General features: G+C 43.3%; 1 protein-coding gene across 1 annotated transcript in view; it reads right to left on the minus strand.

Moving 5' to 3' along the window:
• CNTNAP4 (contactin associated protein like 4) overlaps positions 1–17,320 on the minus strand; it is a 1,044,358-nt gene that overhangs the window by 42,201 nt on the left and 984,837 nt on the right. Inside the window, exons 20-21 of the mRNA XM_029616960.1 lie at positions 15,404–15,631; positions 6,767–6,900 (exon numbers count right to left, since the gene is read on the minus strand). Of these exons, the coding sequence (XP_029472820.1) occupies positions 6,767–6,900; positions 15,404–15,631 (362 nt within the window). The remainder of the gene's footprint in view (positions 1–6,766; positions 6,901–15,403; positions 15,632–17,320) is intronic.

The following is a 17,320-nucleotide window of genomic DNA, read 5'->3' on the forward strand; positions in this document are numbered from 1 at the left end:
CGGAGGGAATTCGCTAACGCCCTCCCCTCACCTTCCCCTCCCTTCCTCTACCTAACCCACCCCCCCGGCCCTGTCTAAACCCCCCCTACCTTTGTTGGGGGATTTACGCCTCCCAGAGGGAGAAGTAAATCCCCGCGCGCCAGCGGGCTGCTGGCGCGCCTAGACGCGACCCGGGGGCGGCCATGCCCCCAGACCGCCCCGGGCCGAAACCATGCCTCCGGGCCCGCCCCGAAATGCCACGTCCCGCCCCGAAAACGGCGCGCCGCTTGGCCCCGCCCCTGACACTCCCCCGACACGCCCCCCTCGGGAAAACCCTGGGACTTACGCGAGTCCCGGGGCTCTGCGCACGCCGGTAGGCCTATTGAACATAGGCGCACCGGCGAGCAGGGCTCTTAAAATCCACCCCAAAGGCATTATGATAACTTCAATTTTATTCTGTATTCATTTCAAAATAATTCCTAACATTCTATTTTCCTTTTTGATCACTGTTGCACAGTGAGCTGTACATTTCAAGATATTGTCCACAAGGAATCTGAGGTCTTGTTCATCAGTGGTGACACCTAACACAGAACCCAGCATAGTTCACTTGTATTTGGGATTATTTTCCTTATATGTATTATTTTGTACTTGTCCACATGAAATTGCATCTAACATTTAAATGCCCACTCTCCTAATTTCACAAGGTCCTTCTATAATTACTCACAATGAGCTGCTGTTTTGTGTCATATTCAAATTTGGTCACCTCACTTGTTTGCTCATTTCTCCAGATCATTTATGAATATTCTAAAAGTCACAGGTCACAGTACAGACCTCTGGGGCATTCCACTTTCTCCATTTTCAAAATCTACTATTTAGTCCTACCCTCTGTTTCCTGTCTTTTATACAGTTATCCACTACCTCATCTCTGGTGACTCACCGGCTCTTGGTTTTGTTAATGTGCTAGTCCCAGGCAACATTTGTGCAGAAGCCCTCAGTGACACAGGCATAGAAGACATTAGGGATGTGCATTTGTTTTGGAAGAAATCGCAATTCGCAATGTATAGGGCCCTATTCGTTGCATTTGTGGGGTTCTGAAACGTATGGCGAACCCCCACGAATGCAACGTATCATTAACAAATAAAACTCCCACCCTCCTGACCTCCCCCCCCCAAGACTTTTCAAAAGTCCCTGGTGGTCCAGCGGGGGTCCTGGAATGATCTCCTTGCACTCGGGCCGTCGGCTGCCGGTATTCAAAATGGCACCGATAGCCATTGCCCTTACTATGTCACAGGGGCTACCGGTGCCATTGGTCGGCCCCTGTCACATGGTAGGAGCACAAGATGGTGCCGGTCGTCCATTGCTCCTACCATGTGACAGGGGCCGACCAATGGCACTGGTAATCCCTGTGACATAATAAGGGCAAAGGCTATCGGCGCCATTTTGAATACCGGCAGCCGACGGCCCGAGTGCAGGAGATCGTTCCAGGACCCCCGCTGGACCACCAGGGACTTTTGGCAAGTCTTGGGGGGGTCAGGAGGGTGAAGGGTTGTAGTTAATTAAATTTAAAGGGTTGGGATGGAGATTCTTCAACTTTAACGGGAAACGAATACCATACATAACTAATGGACGAATCGGGGTCCCCCAAAACCGGATACATTTGGTTTGGGTCCCAACGAATACAAATACTGAATCGGATGAATCTGTCCCTGCTGCACATCCCTAGAAGACATTGATGCCATCTATGCCAGTTGTAACCCAGGCACTATTGGGCTCTACCAGGGACTCTTCACAGCTATCCTCTTCCTCTTTGGTGCCATTATTTCTGTCTCACCTCGTCTTTCCAGATCACAAGCCTTCCAGGGCCCCATCAAGGTTGTCAGCCAAGAATACTCAGCCTGGGTCCCTCCCATTGCATCTGGAAATTCTGGATCCTATTTGCTTCATTGTGTCATTAGTCTCTATGAGACCTCTAAAGCAGGTAGCCCAGGAGGAGGCCTCCACATGGTGTGTGTATCTCAAGACAATGATTTTATGCAGGTCTTGAAGGAGGAAATCACTTCTCCAACTCCAGCCTGGAGGATACAGAAGTCTCCAGACCACACAGCAGAATTGGTGAAGACTTTTTTTTACCTTTCTGGTCTCCAGTGACAAGAGGGCACATGTCGGTCTCTTCTGACAGCTTTGTTCCCTCAAGGGGAAGTCCATCCTGCTTCTGCACTGTGGGAACTTCCATCAGAAATCTTAGTGGTGGAAGCTACATTACCTCTATCAGGCAGGCTATCCCTACCTTTGGAGGAGTCCAGCCAATATTCAGAGGAAGCAAATGAGGGGAATGGCTGACTGGGGCCTACCCTGGGAGTTTTATTCTCTGAGATGACTGAGGTCCCCACCCCTATTGCCATTATCTTCATCATGGTCATAGATTAGCATCCCTCCACCATTTGGTTTGGAGGAGGGGGTCTATGAGGATCTTATCAGACCATGTACTGACCTGCTGGGGCATTCATCCTCACCAGAAGACGTCTCTTATTCCAGGTTTCCAGAAAAATTGGGTAAATCCATCGGAGGTCAATGTCTGGAGGGACAAGAATCCTTGCACTAAACTCTTTCACCTACTTCAGATTCTGAAAACCCCTTCCAAATCATTAGTTATCCCAGTTCATCAAATTCTGAGAGATCTACAAATGAGAATATTGGATAATCCAGTTTCCTGCTCCTGGCTTCTGGTTTTGGCATTGTTCAATTGTCACACAAGTCTGTGGTGGTAGTGTTAGCATTACACTGAGCCAAACAGATCAAGTATTAATTCAACACATCACCCCCATTAATGGAAAACTTCTGGAAAAAAGTCTTACAGATCTCCATGCTGCACTTCTGCTTTGTGGCTCACCAACTCTATATAGTGCAATGCTTACATGAATTCATCAAGAAGCTAAAGTCTCCTGTGGAGCCCTGACAGGGAGCAAGAGGGTTATTGAAAATCTCTTTTCGATGCAGAAGAATGTGAGTGTCATGTGATCAGCGTGTGAGATCTTCCTAGTGAGGTCATTGGGGTACACTAGATGGCCTGGTTGAATGCTAGAGGTCTGTGGGAAGATGTTCATGACAAGTTGGCCAATATCCTATGTTCTGGGGATAATCTCTTCAGGGACAAATTCATAGAAACCACTGCCAGATTAAGGAAGAGCATGTGGCCATTAAGTCCTTGTTGACAGGACTTCTTCCTTTAGGTGCCCCTACTTCACCAATTTTAGTGCTACCGTGCTGCATTTGTGCTGCCAGCAGCAATGTTTCGCCCATGGACACTCATGTCGGATATGCTAGATTAAGACACCACAGCAATACCAGCCCAAATTTAGACCTCATTTTTTATAAACCCTGACCCTCAGGCACAACCCCTCTGGTAAGGGGAATGATTCAGCTGTACCTCAATGAGAGGAAAAAAATCATCCAAGATCAGTAGATAATAGGGATGTGAATCGTTTTTTGACGATTTAAAATATCGTCCGATATATTTTAAATCGTCAAAAATCGTTAGAGCCGCGATACAATAACAATTCCCCCGATTTATCGTCAAAAAAATCATAAATCGGGGGAAGGGGGAGGGGAAGGGGGAGGGCGGGAAAACCGGCACACTAAAACAACCCTAAAACCCACCCCGACCCTTTAAAATAAATCCCCCACCCTCCCGAACCCCCACAAAATGCCTTAAATTACCTGGGGTCCAGAGGAAGGGTCCCGGTGTGATCTTTTACTCTAGGACCTCCGGTGCTTGTAGAAATGGCGCCGGCGCTACCTTTGGTTTTTCCGTACGGAAAAATGATTCGCATGCAGGTAGTCGTTCCCGGACCCCCTCTGGACTTTTGGCAAGTCTTGTGGGGGTCAGGAGGCCCCCCCAAGCTGGCCAAAAGTTCCTGGGGGTCCAGTGGGGGTCCGGGAGTGATCTCCTACGCTCCTGACCTCGGGGGACAAAAAACAAAATGGCGCCGGCGCTACCTTTGACCTGTCATATGACAAGGCAAAGGTAGTGCCGGCGCCATTTCTACAAGCACCGGAGGTCCGAAAGTAAAAGATCACACTGGGACCCTTCCTCTGACACGCCCCGAAAACGCCGCGCGGTTCCGGCCCGCCCCCCGACACGCCGCCTCCGAAAACCCCGGGCTCTGCGCGCGCCGGTAGGCCTATGTAAAATAGGCTTACCGGCGCGCAGGGCCCTGCTCGCCTAAATCCGCCCGGATTTGGGCGGATTTAGGCGAGCAGGGCTCTTAAAATCCGCCCCTTAATGTGAGTAAGCGGCTTTTGGAAATTCTTACGATAATATGCTACATTTAATTGTGTAACTCCTTTTAAAATTACCTCCTTATTGTATAATTGGAGCAAATATACTGCTTGATAATATGCTATGCTGTCCATCAGCTCTTGAGACTGACAGATGCACTACTAATCACTGCTAGAAGCACAAAAAGTATTTTTCAATGAGCCTGTGCAGACCAAGAAATGAGTATTCTTATAGCAAATCAGATATTGTACTCTAACATTATATTTCCCAGGATGAAGAAGCTATAACATGCTGGAAAATTATATCTAGGAATCAATAACATCAACCAGATTTTCCAGGAATGTATTTTTTTGGGGAGGGCTAATTTGCTCATATTTTATAATGTAAACCTGAGAGAATATAAAATGAATGACATTTATATTTTGGAGAATATCACACGATTAAAATGCCTTTTGATCTGTTTGGAACAATTATTCCACATCACCTGGCCTCTGGATACATGCAGTAGTTTCTTACACTTTCTTGCAAAATGCTCTCCTGGTTTCTTGGATATGACTGCATTTTGAAAAAAAGCATATTTCCAGTATCAATCAATCCATATATAGAAACACCGCAGTGAAATGGCAAAGCTTGGGTCAGATGGTCACAGAAATCAGAAAGGCATGGGAAAATAGTGATAATGACGCACTGCCTAACAGCAATAAAACAATTGCATTGTACTTCCAAGAAGTCTAGTGGGTAACCTGTGCAATGGGATTTGGAATGAGGCATTTGCTTTGCAGTCTAGATCACACAAAAGAAACCAAGAAAAATAAGAACACAGACTACTGCTTATATGAAACCAGGAAAGTATATTTTCTGTAATATATGCACTAAACCAAATGCTTATGAGAATGCTTGGGAACGAAAAAAAGATAATCAATACCGGAGACTCTGAAACTTTTCTCTCTCTGTTCAGCTCTGGTCAGCAGTCCTGCCCATCCCACCTTGCAACTGTATATTATGTTCTTGGCTGGAACATGCTCAGAACCATTCCCTCTGCCCGTGGGCGTGGCCGCGCCCTCCGGACCCGCCCCCAGATCGCGTCCCGGTGCGCTAGCGGCCCGCTGGCGCACGGGGATTTACGTCTTCCTCCGGGAGGCGTAAATCCCCCAACAAAGGTAAGGGGGGGGGTTTAGACAGGGCCAGGTGGGTGGGTTAGGTAGGGGAAGGGAGGGGAAGGTGAGGGGAGGGCAAAAGAAAGTTCCCTCCGAGGCCGCTCCGATTTCGGAGCGGCCTCGGAGGGAATGGGGGTAGGCTGCGCGGCTCGGCGCGCGCCGGCTATACAAAATCAATAGCCTTGCGCGCGCCGATCCAGGTTTTTAGCAGATACGCGCGGCTCCGCGCGTATCTACTAAAATCCAGCTTACTTTTGCTTGCGCCTGATGCGCCAGCAAAAGTAGGCCAATTCGCGCTATTTGAAAATCTACCCCATAATGCGTGTAATGCAGGTGAAAACTATTGACAATTAAATGGAATATACAGTAGCAATTTTCAAAAGCCCACTTTTACTTGTAAAGTACATTTACTCATGTAGAACTCAGATTTAAGTGTGTAAATCCTTTTCCAAATTTCCCCTTAAGGATTTTACCATATTTTGTACCCTATAAGAAGCATTATGGATAGGGACAACAAGAATTGTCTAGTGTAAGCATACTATACTTCACTATACTATAAGAGGAAAACATTTTAAGAACTGGCCTTAAAAGATTTGGAAGGAGTGACTCATTGGGCCAGATATTCGTACCTACGCACGGGCGTAGATTTGTGCTTGCAACCTGGCGCACACAAATCTATGCCTGATTTTGTAACATGCATGCGCAGCCGCACGCATCTTATAAAATCCAGGGTTTGCACGCGCAAGGGGGTGCACACTTGGGCACCTTGCGCGCGCCGAGCCCTAGGAGAGCCACGATGGCTTTCCACGTACCCTCCGAGGTCGCTCTGAAATTGGAGTGGCCTCGGAGGGAACTTTCCTTCTGCCCCCCACCTTCCCCTCCCTTCCACTATCTAACCCACCCCCAGCCCAACCTAAATCCCCACTACCTTTATTTTTTTATTTATGCCTGCCTCTGGACTCAGTGACAGTGGAGAGGCATCTGGCCATGCCCGCGCCCCACCCCCGGATTCCCCGCCCACACCCCACCCATTTTTTCAAGCCCCGGGACTTACACGTGTCCCGGGGCTTGCGCGCATCGTTGGGCCTATGCAAAATAGGCTCGACGCATGCAGGAGCGGGTTTTCGGGGTTACGCGCATAATATACACGCATAACCCTTTTAAAATCCGCCCCATTTTGTGTAGGTGACAATCAAAATGTTTCAGCCAAAACTTACGTTGTTGAGACAGAATCCACTATATTTCCATGTGTCTCCTTGAAGAAACAGAGTTCAGGTTTGGGATTGAGTATATTTTTTGCTGCTTTCTGTCACTGGTGAAAATTATTGTGCTGCTTGGATGAGTACATTACCTCCACAAAAATTATTTCTTCTTCCCTGATCACCTTCACATGATGAAGTTGTCCATCAGCTAGATTTCTGAAATTGATGCTAAAGATCTCAGGATCTTGGTGGCTATCCAGCTTGTACCTGATCTGTAAACTTCCTGAAGTGAACAACAAAAGGGAATTTTAGTTTCAGAAATGTGCACTAGTATAAGACTAAACTATGTACACTTTTCTTTTGGGTTAATTAAAATGAATTTATGCCTTAAATGGGAAAAATTGTATATTGTAGCCAGAAAATATGAACATAAATTACATCAATTTTCAAAGGTTTAATCCGCTTTGAAAATGCTCATGGGAAAACTGCATTCATACAATTGCACCTGCTATTTGGTGTTCATATTTTTGCTCAGAGAAATTGAACATGAGATTCAAAGATGAACAGCTAAGGGCAAGGTTCATAATTCCTCACATCATTCCTCACAGAATGATGAATCCTGTGAAAAAGGGGCCAGGCCTGTGAAAGGTGGTGCTATTCACCAGCCAGAATGTTCCTCACATTATCACCGGCAGCAGTGCCGTGGTCAACACCTCCCCCTCCCTGACTCCTTCCCTCCCCACCCCGACTCTTCCCCTCCCGGTCATTTACATCCTATCGCAGGCGAAAAGGCCCTTTTTGCCTATGATAGGGGTTTATCTCGTGCGTTAGGGCTTTATCGCGTGCGATAAACCTTTATAAAATAACCCCCTAAGTATGTTAGCCACATAAGAGTTATCCAGCTACCTTACAAGGGATATTCACAGCACGGCTTTGCCACTGAATATCCCTGAATAAATTGCTAGTTAGCTAAATAAGTCTTATCTGACTAGCTTTAGGTCTAACTTATCCGGTCAACTTAAATGGATAAATTTGAATATCTCTACTTATCCGGCTAAGGGCCTGCTTCATCAAGGTATTTTCCATAGACACTAATGGGAGAAAAGTCTTAGGGCCGGATTTTAAGACGTATGCGCGGGCGTACATTTGTGCGCGCAACCCGGCGCTCACAAATGTACGACCAATTTTATAACATGCGTGCGCAGCCGCGCGCATGTTATAAAACACAAGGTTGGTGCACGCAAGGGAATGCACACTAGTGCACCTTGCGTGCACCAAGCCCTAGGGGAGCCCTGATGGCTTTCCCCGTTCCCTCCGAGGCCCCTCAGAGAGACCTTTCCTTCCGCCCTCTCCCACCTTCCCCTCCCTTCCCCTCCCCTACCTAACCCACCCCCCAGCCCTACCTAAACCCCCCCTAACCTTTGTTTTACAAGTTGTGCCTGCCTCTGGGCAGGCGTAGGTTGCGCACGCCGGCCGAGTGCCGGCATGCGATCCCTGGCCTAACGGCCCTACAGAGGCCTCTGACCACGCCCCCACCCCGCCTCAGACCACCCATTCCCCGTCCCTTTTTTCAAGTTCCGGGACATACGCTTGTCCCGGAGCTTTGCGCACTTCACCGTGCCTATGCAAAATAGGCTCGGCACGCGTAGGGTTTTTAAAATCTGCCCGTTAGTGAATCTGGAAATAAGTTAGCTAGATATGTAGCTGCTTCCCAGAACATTCATATCTTGCCCATCACTTATCCGGCTAACCTCTTAGCCAGATAAGTTGTTACTCAATGAGATTGGATATTCTGCAGCATCCACTTAGCCAGATAAGTTCCTAATTATCCAGATAAGGGGCGCTGAATATTAACTTCAGGGAGGATAACTTTCAAACAACAGTGCACAGCAGTATATATGCACATATATGGTCACACACAGATTTACAACAGTATTTTATAACCTGCGCTTATCAGATACGTGTGAATTATAAAATACACATATTTTTACCCTGCAACATACATGCGTATGTATGCTTGTGTCTGAATACATAAAATGTATTGATACAACGCATATCAATGCTTTGAATGTGTGTACTTTTCCTACCTATTTTGAAAATATGTGCGTGTATATTTTCTGCACGAAAATAAAGTAGGAATTGCTTGTGCATATTGGTGTATTTTAAAACATGCACACATCATGTTTTGCCAAATAGTCAAGCAAATTACCCAGTCCTTCTTCAGATTATTGAGACCCTTCTGATTCTTCAGTCTTAACTCCCTCCATTTCACTCAGTCTTCCCACCCAGTCACTTTTAATATCACTTACACTAAATAATTAACAGGTATAAAATCATGCAAGTAAGTTAGAAAATGTACCTGAGTGTCTTTTAATATAACAACTTATGCATCTAAATGCTGGCCCACTCCCAAATGCCTCTTTATTGCTACTTTTTTATGCACATATATGTGCATGCAAAAATGAAAATACGTGTATGGAATGCATGAGTAGAGGCTATTTATGCGCTTATATGCTAATTTTTATGTCTATCATTTTGAAAATTCACCTCATAGTTTTTTAAGTCCCATCAAGACTCCAACTCCTAAAATGCCTCTCCCTTAATCACCTAAAAGAACACGCATTCAGTGTGTATGTGCGCAATTTTATGTGCATATCAGTTGCACGATTTGCTAAAGGACTATTTCTGTGGGCAAAACTACTTTACTGCAGAAGTCCCTTTGAAAATTAACCTTTTAAAGATGCAAGTGATTTAAAATATTTAATAAAATAAAGCATTTGAACTACATTTTTTCATATTTCCATGGCTACAGCCAAGGCAGGCTAATAATTGCTGAGACAGGGAGCTAGAACAACATTTTGCAACTAGGAAGGAAAAACAATTATGTACAACCTTGTTCAAGAAGAGATATTCTTCTTTTTTTTTTTTTAATATGAGAAACAGCAATCAACAAATGTCTTTCAACTGACCTAAAGCTATCATAAATAAGAGTTCCACATTTTAGTTAGAGCACACAGAAACATTCTATGAATGAAAATCAAATGCTGAGAACACGCAATTATAATCTCTTACAGCATTAATGGACATGATATACTAAAATTAAATTATATCAGCATTCAGCAAGCTTTAAGAACTCAAGAATGTGATTTACAGCTGAGATTTTTTGGATTATTGTGTATATTGACTCTGTATTCCACACTGTACATATATGGAGTATACAGAATATAAGATTTCTAGTAAATAAATAAATAAATAAATAGAAAAAATATCCCAATCTTGATCAACGTTTAAGCTAGAAAGAATCTCTAAGGGCCTGATTCACTAAGATGGTAACTTTGAAACAGCCACGTGGGGGCATATGTATGCATGTTTGCCAGTTCGCGTCTGGAGACACGTCCATTTTATAACATATGCACGTATATATGCTCGCATGTTATAGATGGCCACACAATTTTAAATGGACATGCGCATGTGCGTGCAAATGCCGCCTCTACTGCATGAGTGGGGGAATTTTATAAGGGACGCACACCGATGCCTAGGCTAGCCTTCCCAGTTCGTTCCCAGTTCATCCAGTTTAGGGCTAGGGCTTCCAAACCACCCTAATTTATTAGCCTCCTTTTCCCCCTGTTAGACCCAACCCTTAAAACCTCGCTGACTAGCCTAGATTTCATTTTTGTTTACATGCCATCCACAGCAGTAGTAAAGTTACATGGAAGAGGACCCTCGTGCACGCCTGTGCACATACGTATTTACACGCACATCTCCTTCCGCCACAACAAATCCATGCCTCCGCCCCATCCCTTTTACAAAACTTTTGTCTTTTACCCATAGCGGGAGATATGTGCATACATAGGCGGCTTATAAAATCTGCTCAGCACGTGCCAGCCCAACTGGTGCACATGTGTCCCGGCTTTGGTGTGCACAGGGCTTTCAAAATGTGCCTGTCAGCATTTTTCCTATAGACACAGAATGGGAGAAAAGCCTTAGTGAATCAGGCCCTGAAATTGCTAGCAAAAGGCGGAATCTTTAGAAGTGCCACACATTCTGCACCATAATATTGATTGCTGTTGTAAGAAAAGAGAGGGGAAGCAGTGCTTGCAATAAAAGTACAAGACTGAAAAAGAAAAAAAAAAGTCATTTTATTGAGGTCAATATTCAAAGCCACTTAGCAAGATAACTCACAAGTTATCAAACTGTAAGACAAATTATGAATATTCCCCTTGCTTGTTCAGCTAAAAGTTAGAAGTATTAATGATCATCCAGCTAAGATTTAGCCAAATAAGAACTGGGCATGTTGGAGGCGTTCTGGGGTGGGGTTAAGTTTGCAGAATTACTTATCTGGCTAACTCCAAATATAGGTTATCTCAAAATTTACTTGAGATCAGGTCTAAAGTTAATTGTCCTCGTGTGGCTGGATACATTTAGCCTTATCCGTAAATATTCCAAAAATATAGTCAGTTAAGAGGACCTGCAGTACTAAAAAAAAAAAAGCAACCCTACTTCACGGGCCTAATAGCCCAAATCACAACACTCACACACACAGATACTCAAGTTATGGCAAATGACCCTACTGGTCAGAGCATCCCCACCCTGCCAAACCCTTCTAAAAGGATTAAATAAATTAAAAACTGAAGTGGCCTTGTGCTGGTCTGCACCCTCCCTACTCACTCCCCTGTTCCACAGCTATAAGTTTAAAATGCCCATCCTTGGGCTTCCCTCCCTCTCCCTCCTATCTCCCCCAAACTCCCATCCCAATCCTAAATCTCCCATCCTCCCAATACCTTTAGCTTTGCAATTCTTCAGCCCAAATCGTGGTATGCACTGACAAAGATCCATGCCCAGTGCTTTTTGCATTGCTATGGGAGCAATGCTGGAAACATGTAGCTTAGACCTCCTGTGTACCAGGTCTCGATCGCTGAGTTTCGTGAATCTTTAGAGGGTTTTGGAGTGGTGGGGTTGTGTGGCCCGGTAGGGCCGGTTAACATAGCTTTGGTGGGGAGGATGGAAAGGTGGTGTCATTCAAGCTGCTAAACCCATGAAGTAAGCTTTTTTTTTTTTTTTTTAGTACTGCAATGCCACTTAACCGGCTATAGTTTTTGAATATAGCTGATTAAGACTAAAGTTATCTGGTCACACAAGGCCAGAAATTAAAAACCTACCAGTATTCAGATGTTAGCGGATTAGGCTTAAATGCTATCTGGATAAAGGTAGCTGGATAAATAGTCAGGAATATTCAACAGAACATTTATCCTGCTCTAATATCCAGAATAACTTACCTTGTCAAATTTAGCTGCATAAATTATCTGTTCTAGATTTCTTGGCCTCAGTTAGAACACTAAGGGCCAAAAATTAGTAAAGGGTGTTTACCATTTTGGAGTCTAGTTGCTAAAAAGCCTTAACACTGTAATGTGTTAAAAAAAGTGCCATTTATTCAGTCTGGGAGGTGAAAGTGGATGATCTCTTCTTCACCTGGGTGCTTGGCCTGGAAGGTCTTCCTGCTAGTTTACTCAAGGAGTGGGGTCAGCCTGGAGAAAGTTTGAATTAAGGTTGATAATATTTGCCTTCCTCTTGTGCTCTGAAACTATTCCTGACTCTGTAGCAGCTCTGAATATAACTACAGATGAGGACTGAAAGGACCATTAAGTCTACCTGATTTGTTTTCTTTTGAAGTGTCCTAGACCACAGTTGATCCCTTGCTTTCTCATCATTTCTAAACAACTCTCAGATCTTCTCTTATCTCACACTTTGCTTTCTTGAATTCTTTTTTTTTTGTTTTGACTTTCACAATCAGCCCTGGGAAGTTATATCTCACTTTCATCTCTCTTTAGGTGACGAAATATTTTCTACTGTTACTCCTGACTCTACTCAGGGTGAGTCTTGTGTAATTCAAAAAAGCACTGAATTGTCAATTTAGCAACCAAAACCTTTCTGAAATCCCAAAATATCCTAGAACGTATCTCATCTGTTTTTATTGCCTCGTCCACTTCCAGTTTTGAAGTACCACGTACAGAAGAAAGAACTTAAAAATATAGGAGTATACAAATTGTCCGATAATCAACATAGTTAGCAGTTCAGTTGGTGGTACAATGCTCTAGGCAAATTTCATCAATGCTCTTGCTGTGAATGCTACACTGCCTTACAGTAAGTGTTTGTGTTAAATTTAAAATTGTGACCTTGATTTTCAGGCTCATGCAAGGGAATGAGTCAAGTTATCTGAAAAACAAACGAGCAGAGCTGTAGGCAGGCAATTTGGCACCCTTGGCCAAGTGAAAAAGTACACTCTCACCTATACATGACACCCAACATCATGAGCTGGGAAACTGTTAAATGTTGTTGATTTTTTTATTTAAAACATAAGACTTATTATACATAATCTATAAGTAGACACAAGAGTGTGACCTTTAGGTCTGTATGGATGTGATCCATAACCCCTACCCAACTGATTAGTGATCTAAGCCTTGTTAAGTAGTAGGAGTTGAAAAAGTAGTGTATGATGCTAGTTAAGAATCTATTTAGTGGAAATTCACTGGCTCTTTGGAAACTGTTAAACTTTGGGAAATGGGTACCTATCCTTAGGCATAGTTGTTGTTTTTTTGTTTTTTTTTTTTTTGGGGGGGGGCAGGGGAGGCATGGATCCTATGAGAAGTCCTGAGAAGTTTACAGCTATCAAACTTATCATAAACAATTCAGAATATATAATTTTTGACTGTGACCAAAAACATTTGATTTTAGAGGATATTAGTAGAAATGTATGAACACTATAAATAAAACATCAGCCATTTCAAAACTCACTTAAAAACTGTTTTTTGGCAAGTGATTTTTAAACTGTAAGTTAAAAATTCCCGATAGCCTTTATCAGAGGACTTACTGGCTTTAATGAGTATGCATTATTTTCTTCTACTGAATTAGCATGCATAGGCCCCTGGCTGTAAAAATATGCGTAGCTTAATACATTGGCACCCAAGTTTCCCTCCACACATTTGTCTTTTTCTTCTATCATAGCCTGATTTACTAAGGCTTTTCTCCCATTCTGCACCTACTGATAAGCAGCTTAATAAATCAGCACTCCTAATGGCATTATGGCATTAAGCCATCTCTAAATTTCTTCTTTTCAACAACCTATCTGAATAGTCATGCTAACTTGCTTTCCTGCACTACTTATTTTTTCTCTGCCTCATGCTTTTGCTGTCCTGATTATTGTTCCTGCTTTCCCTATCTTTTCTAGATATTCTTCCCCTCCTCCTCCTCCTCTTTCTGAGACTCTTTATACCTTTTGGATACCGGTAACTTTCAAACTGGAGCGCAGGTACACGTCGGTACGGCATGTAGGTCGGCCCACCCCCAGGGACACAGCATTTTATTAAAATAGCCTGGCTGCATGCACACATTCACCAAACTTTTGGCCGGATTTTAAAAGGGTTACGCAGTTAAGTTAAGCGTGTAACCCTTAAAAAAAAAACCCTCCATGCGCCAAGCCTATTTTGCATAGGCTCAGCGGCGTGCGCAAGCCCCGGGAAGTGCATAAGTCCTGGGGCTTGCAAAAAGGGGCAGTCGGGGAGTGTAACTTTTCGAATAAAGGTGGGGGGGGGGGGGTTAGATAGGGCTGGGAGGGTGGGTTAGGTAGGGGAAGGGAGGGGAAAGTGCTGGGGGGTGAAAGGAAAGTTTCCTCTGAGGCCACTCCGATTTTGGAGCGGCCTCAGAGGGAACGTGCAGCACGCTGGGCTCAGCACGTGCAAGGTGCACAAATGTGCACCCCCTTGCGCGCGCTGACCCCGGATTTTATAAGATAAGCGCGGCTACGCGCATATCTTATAAAATCCAGTGGACTTTTGTTTGCGCCTGGTTTGCGAACAAAAGAACGCGCATGCGTAATTTATAAAATCTACCCCTTTATGTAGGCACACGTAAGTGTGCACAAAAGCTGCCACTACCATGTAAACTGGGGGATTTTAAAAGGGGTGCAAGCTGAGACTTTTCCCAGTTTTACCTGTTTGTCCCCAGTTTGCCGAGTCATGATATAGGTCCTCAAAGCTCCCCCAGTTAGCTCCGACCCTTAAAACCCCACAGATCTTCCTATTTGTCTTTATTTTTTAACTTACACATCCTCCATAGCAGAAGTAAAGTTAAGTGGAGGGGGACCTCGGCGTACATCAGATTGTGTAAGTACTTATGCACACATCTCTGGTTTATGCCCGGAAATGCCCCTGCCCACCTGAGACCACACCCATTCCCCGCCCCCTTTTGAAAACTTCCGAGATGTGCATGTTACAGAATACACACTGCTTTTAAAATCTGCTCGGTGTGTGTGAGCCTGACATATTCACTCATCCCCTAATTAATGCAGGCATCGGGCTTTTAAAATTCAACTTTAATCTTTTAGTCCTTACTTTTTCAGCTGATTCTTTATTTTAGCTTTTTCAGCTAATTCTTTTGAAAACCGCAATGGAATGTTATTACTCAATTACAACTAGTGTAACTAGTTTCTAGTGAAATAAGTGTTACAGAGGTTTAAAGCAACAAAGTTAAGTACCTTCTTTAGATGTACTTTCAAATGCATAGAGGAGAAAGTTCAATACAAACTATACTATGGAAAATTAAAGCTGGGATATTTAGAATATGTTAAATATTGATTTATATATTCCATTGCTGACATTGCGAACTTGTAGGAGAAATAAAAATAAAAATAAACATATATCCATTTTCCCATAGCAAAGACTCTTTCACACAGGTCATTTAAATCAACTCTTATTTATGTGAAAAATACTTTCCCCACATTTGTTACATACCATTTTTGGAGAGAATAACTGAGAGATACTCCATGTAGAAGGAGTTTACGAACAATAGCTGGCTGGGGGTCTGCGTTGTCCGAAAGCTGAATGTGATGACTTCTCTGGTAATCATTGTGTCAGCATAGAACGAAGATGGATGGGAACTGGAGGCATTTTTAGCTATGGCATAGTTGTCTTGAAAGCTGTACAGTACTGAGGCTCCAGCTCCAAAATGTGCAGATACTTCTGAAATCATATGCAATTACTTAGGTTATCTCCTCAGAAGTTTAAAGTAATATTTATAACAGAAAATAGGTCTAATTCTTTTGTTTCAGGGTTCTTTGAAACAATTTTAGAAGGCCCCTCAAATTAAACAAATCCTATTCTTTTAATTTGTTTTTCCCCCCATTCATTTCTATGGCCAAAAAAGACTTTAGAAAATAACAGATGCATATGAACATAAGACTTGCCATACTGGGTCAGTCCAAAGGTTCATCAAGCCCAGTATCATCTTTCCAACAGTGGCCAAGACAGGTCACAAGTACCTGGCAGGATTCCAAGGGGTATATAGATTCAATTAGGTATTTTTATGGTACAGCTATTAGCAACCAGCCTAGTGAGTCACGTATACCTTGTCAGAGCTTGACAGCACATGTTGTCAAGGAGACAATGTATCACAGTTAAGCATTTGTCTAATCCAACCTATCATTGCTCTGCAGATCCAGGAACACTAATCTTAAAGACTAAACATGTCTGAGATACTGTGCAAAGTGTGCATTCCATCTGTAGTCATTGTCATGCCTGTCTGATGCTTGACAATCAGCTGCAAAACCCCTAGTACCACCATAATGGACTTGCTGCCTCATGTCTAGCTGCCATATCCCTAATACTAACATGGGAGATTTACTAGCATAGTGATAGAGAACTCCAGTCCTTGAATGCTACAAATAGGCCAGGATATCTACAATGAATATGCATGAGAAATATTTGCATGCACTGCCTCCATTGTATGCAAAAATATCTCATGCATATTCATTGTGGATATCCTGAAAACTTGGTCTGTTGTGGCACTTGAGGACTGGAGTTCGCCATCACTGTGCTAGTACATGCCTATCTGCCATGTTCCTAATTCAAGTATAAGGGACTGGTTGGCAAATGCTTGCCTACCTACCATGCCCCTAATTCTACCATGGGGGACTTTTTGGCAAATGCCTATCTGCCATGATCCTAATATCATCATGGGAAACTTGCTGGCACATGCCAACCTGTCATAATATTACTGTTGACCTCTTTTGGAGCCCTGTGAGTTCTTCCTACACTTCATTTATTCTTATTTAGGGTATTAGGTCCCCAGAAAAAAAAATGGAAAAAGTAAAAATAAAAAATAAAAAATACAAGTTTCACTACCACAGCATGACATCTGTTCTAAAGTTCTTCCTTTTCTCCAACCTCTCCACTGTCTCAGTTTGGTTCTCCCACCCTATTACATGGTTGATTATAATGGGTGGTTTGTCCAAAAAAGCCCTCATTCATGCACAACAGAAGAGTTGCTCAAGATTAACCATTTTGATTTTCTGAATTTGATTCCAGAATAGTGAGAGAGATTTCATACAAAACCAGAAAATCAGTAAATGGAACAGACTGAGCTCGGCAAAAGAATATGGAGAAAGGTTTCTAAATAAAACAACCTTCGCCACTTTCCAGGAAAACCATGCTACATTCATTAAAGAAACCATAGAGATGTCCTACATGTGATAACCATCTACTTCAGAAAGCCCATTTCACAAGAAAATCAAAATTCCACCCAGCAGCTAGCTCAGGTTCAAGCATGGGAAGTAAATAAAGGCATATTTCAATAAAATTATTCTTATCAAAGATCATTTTCATATTCTGAATTGGACAATTGGCAATGTACTTCAAAAGAATGACTGGCAT

The sequence above is a fragment of the Rhinatrema bivittatum genome, chromosome 1 (assembly GCF_901001135.1).
Source record: "Rhinatrema bivittatum chromosome 1, aRhiBiv1.1, whole genome shotgun sequence".
Classification (NCBI taxonomy): Eukaryota; Metazoa; Chordata; class Amphibia; order Gymnophiona; family Rhinatrematidae; genus Rhinatrema; species Rhinatrema bivittatum.